The sequence below is a fragment of the Austrofundulus limnaeus genome, unplaced genomic scaffold (assembly GCF_001266775.1).
Source record: "Austrofundulus limnaeus strain Quisiro unplaced genomic scaffold, Austrofundulus_limnaeus-1.0 Scaffold127, whole genome shotgun sequence".
In the NCBI taxonomy this organism is placed as follows: Eukaryota; Metazoa; Chordata; class Actinopteri; order Cyprinodontiformes; family Rivulidae; genus Austrofundulus; species Austrofundulus limnaeus.
In genome coordinates, this window is record NW_013952529.1 from 565,672 (window position 1) to 571,720 (window position 6,049).

The 6,049-nt window shown below is 40.0% G+C and overlaps 1 protein-coding gene across 1 annotated transcript; it reads right to left on the reverse strand.

Moving 5' to 3' along the window:
* Window positions 1-2,951: 2,951 nt before the first annotated feature.
* wu:fb55g09 (coiled-coil domain-containing glutamate-rich protein 1) lies at window positions 2,952-4,442 on the reverse strand. Its single transcript, XM_014015324.1, has one exon. It carries the CDS (start codon window positions 3,990-3,992, stop codon window positions 3,381-3,383), a length of 612 nt encoding a protein of 203 aa, XP_013870778.1. The 5' UTR covers window positions 3,993-4,442; the 3' UTR covers window positions 2,952-3,380.
* Between the last annotated feature and the right edge of the window lie 1,607 nt (window positions 4,443-6,049).

The following is a 6,049-nucleotide window of genomic DNA, read 5'->3' on the forward strand; positions in this document are numbered from 1 at the left end:
TGTGTGTGTGTGTGTGTGTGTGTGTGTGTGTGTGTGTGTGTGTGATCCTCTCTGCAGGTCAAAGGTCAAACTGAGGAGCTGCTGGCAGGAAGTCCTGTCTTGTTTCTGCTCTGCGTCTAAATCCACTTCCTGTACATTTTACTGAAACGCTTCCTACAAAATGTTCACAAATCCTCAAACAAACTGTCAGAAAAACTAAGAAACAGGTTTTTAGTTATGAATGTTGATGAAGTTTGACATTATTTAGGCAGGATGTACCCTGGATTCAAGATGGCTGCCACAGCTAAAATGGCTAATGTCAGTTATGTAGATAAGCTGAAATTTATGCTGCGTTCCAGTTGTATCGGAACTCGAAATTCTGAAGCTGACAGCGTTCCAGTTTTAAACATCGGAAAAAGCGTTTATTATTTTGCTCTGCAACTATAAAACGTAAAATAATAGTGCTCTACGAAGTATTTTGAGTGTACAAACAGTGTTAAAACATATATTTTAACCATCACTGTAAAGCACTACAAGTACGTCTGACGTAATGTAAAATAAACAACACAGAAAAGCCATGTTTGTTTACATGCAAGAGTAGCAACGTTAGCGGTTAGCTCGGACAAGCATGTTAGTACGCTACATACATTCAACAAGTATAAAAATGGAAAATAAACAAATAAATTACACTCGTTTTTATTCTGCCTCCTCTCTTTGTACTTTCTGTCTGTTAAATAATGGGGATGGTGCTTGTGTACGTTTGATTACAGCTCAACATTAGCCATTAGCTTAGAGAAACATGCTAATGAAAGCGCGACTGCTGACAGTTTCATGCACGCAGCAGCCATGTTGACGATGACGAATGAATGATGACGTAACGCATGCTCGGGCTGCTCGGGTATGGTTTGGATGCGCTGACCTCTCGACTCAAAACTACGACTTCAGGGGGCGTTCCAGTTGAAAAATAGAACTTGTAGGTCGAAGCTGCGACCTCCGAGGACAACTGGAACGCAGCATTATCGTAGTAGCAGCTGAGAGCTAACTCCTGTTTAAAACATCATCATCCAAGATGGCGAGTCAGCCCCTAAATCTGAATATTAGTCCTGATTCAACATAGATTAATGCACTTCCTGTTGCCTCATTTTCCTTCAGAATCAGAGTTTTGGATCTGCTGCTTCACTTCGGCACCGTTATCAACAGAAAGAGGCTTACAGCTGTGATTAGCCCACTTTACATAATCTAATTAAACTACCAGCAGGAACACGGCCAACCTCTGGCCCTCCGGTTTCACTTTATTGTTTTATGTTAAACAGAATAGAACATATAACAACTGCTGTTGATCAAAAACAGTACTGTGTCAGTATTTTTGTTGATTTAAAAAAAAGCGTTTGATACTATTAAGTATCATAGTATTCTTTTTGAAAAGTTAAATAAATATGGTATTAGATGACTTGCATTACAATGGGTATCTAGTTATTTGGAAAATAGAAAACAATTTGTACAAATAAATAATGTAAGATCTCAGTATTGTAACATCGCATGTGGAGTGCCTCAGGGTTCCATTCTTGGACCTAAGTTATTTATTTTCTATGTGAATGATTTGGTAAATGTGTCGGATCCTATTTGCTGATGATACAACATTCTTTTGTTCCAGTAAAGTTATAGAATAAATGTTGGACATGATACAGACAGAATTTGTGAAAATACAAAGTTGGTTTCAACTTAATAAATTATCATTAAACTTGGGTAAGACAAATTATATGATTTTCTGTAACAATGAGAGAACTATAGTTGTTTCATTTAAAATTGATTATGTTGAAATGTTTAGAGTCAGTGAAGTGAAGTTTCTAGGTGTCATTTTTGATGAAAAACTGACATGGAAACATCATATAAATGGTTTAAGAACAAAAATGGCCAAATCAATTGGAGTCCTGTACAAAGTAAGAGAACTGTTCAATGATAAATCACTGTTTATGTTGTATAACGCTATAACTGTTCCTCATTTAATTTACTGTATTGAAGTCTGGAGTAAAGCATGTAAAACTATCACAAATCCTATTTTCATTTTACAGAAAAGAGCTATAAGAGTTATTACTAGAAAAAATTACAGCCATCCATCGAATATATTGTTTCATGATTTGAAATTATTAAAATTTTATGATTTGGTTGATTGTAATATTTTACTATTAACGTACAGAGCTCATAAAGGTGTGTTACCTTCCAACATTCAGGTAAATTTTGTTAAAATAGAGAGCTGTTATTATTTTAAAGGAAGTGAAATGTTTATGAAACCCTGGTTTGTGTACGAGCCTGAAGGAGAGATGCACTTTAATCCAGGGAATAAGATTATGGAACAGCCTGGAAGATGAGGTTTAAAATGACAGATCCTTGTATGTATTGAAGAGAATGATAAAATCTGTATTCTGAAGAAATATGGAGAATTATAAGTGAATTCATGTTAATTGTTTATTGAATTGTAGTCTTTTTTTATTTTTAATTCATTTTTAAATGTTTTAAGTTGTTTTGATTTTTGTTGTATTTTTACTTTTCTTTTGAACACATTTTGGGTATAAAAATGGGGCAGATATTATAAGATTTATTCTTCTTCTGCATCCTTTCATTTTATTTGATTTTATTTTGATTGCATGTTTTTCTGTACTTTGTTAATTTGTGTTACAAATGAAATGAATAACGAACTACTACTACTACTACTACAATCAGTGATGTAAAACCTGCATGAATCAAATCTTACTCTTTAGATAAATTAATTTATTTTAAAATGATTTAATCAGCTAAACTGAGCATAAACTGTCTAAAGATTATGTCATGCTATGATTTTTGTTATCTATGCTTTAATATCTTGAGCTAATTTGTTTTAAATCAAACTAATTTATTTTATCTTTAAATAAAGTGTTGTCTTTTTATGTTTTTCACTCTGATCTTGTTTAAATCCATAGAAACAATCACTCAGCTCAGTTTTCATCAAACATTTATTTATTTTTACCATCACACAGCAAATGGCTCCTCTGTTATTGACAGTCTCTGTCAGCCAATAAGCTGCAGCCTCATCGGGCCAGGTCGATGCTGATTGGCTGTTTGGTCTCACTCCCACCATCCAGCCCTTTTCTTTTTGTGAACAACAACAGCATAAAGAGGCACTTTACAGCACAAAAACACAACATGTGGTCACAAAAATACAACAATTTCCCTTAAAACGCTTCAATCTTGTGTTTGTTTTAAAAAAAATGACACAAATACTTTAAAAAAGTTTTTTTTTTTTGTTGGACACTGGTGAAATCATTTGATCCTTCCAGAGTTAAGGCTAAATGATTCGTCAGAAAAGAGGTATTTTTATTTATTTTATTTACAATAAACACGACTCAGAACCAACCTGACCCGGTTCAGTTTGACAGGAAGTCACAGAACTCCACAAAGTCCCTCTGCATGAAGTTCTGGCTCTGCAGCAGGTCGTCCTCGGAGGGGAAGTACTGCATGCTGTCCTCCTGCAGGAAAGGACAGTCCCGGTGTGGACGGGGACTGACCCGGTGCAGTACCAGCAGCTCCTCTGGGGGCTCCGGTGAGTCGTGCGTCGGACTGTCCAGCAGGGCCCCCCGCGCGTTCTCCAGGACCCCCAGGTAGGAGTCCATGTCGGTGAGCTCCAGGTCGTCGCTGTCGGAGCTGCAGCTGCCGTCGCTGCCCACCGAGTCGGACCTCAGGTGCTGCATCTGGTACTTCTCGTGCATCAGGAACTGGTTGGTGTTTTTGGGGGCCTGCATCCCCCTGGCTCTGAAACCCTTCACGTTGACGGGACGTAGGGACAGCCCCTTCATCAGGGGGCGCTGATGATGGTGATGGTGGTGATGTCGCTGGAAGGGGTTGCGCCCCCTGGGCCCCCCGCCCCCCCCTGTCCTCCGCCCCTGCAGGCGCCCGCTGCAGCTCTTCCTGCGGAGGCCGACCTCCTCCTGCTGCCTGTGCTGCTGGAAGATCCTCCTGCACATGATCTCTGAGAGCATTTCTTCTGGTTGATCCTCCTCGGCCCCCCTGCTCTCCTTCACATCCTCCTCCCCGCTCTGTGGCCTGAACAAAGAGAGGCTGGGGTTCTGACTCGGATCACAAACGACCCTGGTCTTGCTCAGAGTCTACCTCTTTACGGTTCTCTCTCGTTTCTTTTTGACCTCTGGCCTCGGCTGGTGCATCGCCCGCTCGTCCTCCCCCTGCAGCAGCAGCTTGTCTGCTGGTCTGGCTGCCCCCTGTCACACCCCTCTACCTCTCTGCTCCTGGCTGGGTGTCAGGCAGCTCCTCACAGTTCTGACCCGTGACCCGTGACCCGTGAGGCGTGCAGCGGGGCTTTGGGGGTCTCTGTTCTGACTTGGGGCTGGGGTTCCTCAGGTTTGACTCTGCAGGATGAAGTGAACTCAGCTCTGATCAGCAGTGAATGTGGCTCTGCCTCCTCCTCAGATCCTGGATAAAGAACTGGACCGGTCCATCCTCAGGCACCAGTAGGGGGGGAGGTGGTGCCTGCAGGCGGTGCTGGTCCCAAACCCCCGCCCTGATCTGGACTGATTCCTACAGATTCAGTTCTGACGGGTGACGAGGAGAGAACTGAAGCCAGGTGTGGAGCCGTGGTGGGCTCAGACGTGGTGTCGGTGTGTCCCCCCCCCCCCCCCTGCAGAGACATGGTTCAGTCCGCTTCAGTTTTAGCTGCTGAAATCAGATCCTCAGCTGTTCCTGCCCCCCTCCCCCACCCCTCCCTGTCTGACAACAACAAGCAGCTCTGTGGTCGACACTGTAACACATCAGTCACTGTTGTGTCATCATCAGAGCTGACACACGTCAGAGGACAGAGAAATGATTCTAAACAGCTGAAACATTTTAAATCTAATAATAAAAAGTGTTTCCTCCTGAAGCTGAAAGGATTAACAGAAAACAGGTCAAACACTTCATCCATGTCTGGATGATCTCGACATATTTCAGATGAAACAAGTGCTCCTCAGACAAAGATGTGTTCGCAGGCAGCACCACCACCAGGCTGGAACTCATCAACAGGAGGGTGAAGCTCTCCTCTCAGCTGCAGCTGAATGCACGTCACCTGCAGAGCTTTAGATCAGCATTAAGCTTTTAATCCACTATAATTACAATATTCAACTTTTTCTTGTAAAAAGATATTTATTTTTGCCCTACTGAGGTCCCCTCCATTACCTGTTATGTTTGTGTTGATGTCACAAATTCATCTGTATCTGTGTCCATATTGGATTACACATTTATTGTCGCTTTTTTGTTTATTTACAATGTGTGGATTGTGCAATTTCTGTTGATTACTTGTTTAATGTTGTAACTGGGAAAGAGAGTAATACAATTTCAATTCTCTGTATGTTTTGCACGTATGAAGTATTGACAATTAAACTACTTGAATCTTGAATCTTGAGATAAGTTTAGTAAGTTTATCTTACACTTTACTTGGCTTATAAAAGTATGCTAAAAGTTTAAGTATACTTAGTCTGTACTAATGTTTAAACTTTTAGCCAAGATAAACTTTAGTAGTACACTGAAACAGTCACAGACTGGTTTTTTTTGTAGTATATTTCAAGATTAAACTAAAAGTATACTTAGAAGATTACTTTCAGTGTACTTCTGAGTCTACTTTCAAAAATTTATTGTGGGCCAATTCAGTCCTAGAAGTATACTTGTTAGTAAACTGCTAGTATACTTACATCATTGTACATGGTAAATAAAAGTACACTTAGAGAATTACACTTTTATATACATTGGTATACTTAATGACATGTACTTAAAGTGTACTTCTGTTTGTTTATAAACTAAAAAAGACATAACAGTATATATAAAGTATACTTTTTATAAACTTTTAAAAAGTCCCAATTTAGTACGGACAAGTATTAAATCAGTATACTGTGTAGTACACTACAAATACATGGTGTCTAGTATACTTGATATACTTAAACCTATAGTATACTTATTAAAATGAACTTCAAACATACTACTGTTTGACTCAGCTTGTCTCTGACAGTTCCTCAGCAGATGGACGCTCAGTGATTACTTCCTGTTTTTATTA

Bases quoted from the DNA above. Each gene is read 5' to 3' on its own strand.
- wu:fb55g09 (XM_014015324.1), bottom strand. From the start codon at position 3,992: ATGCTCTCAGAGATCATGTGCAGGAGGATCTTCCAGCAGCACAGGCAG.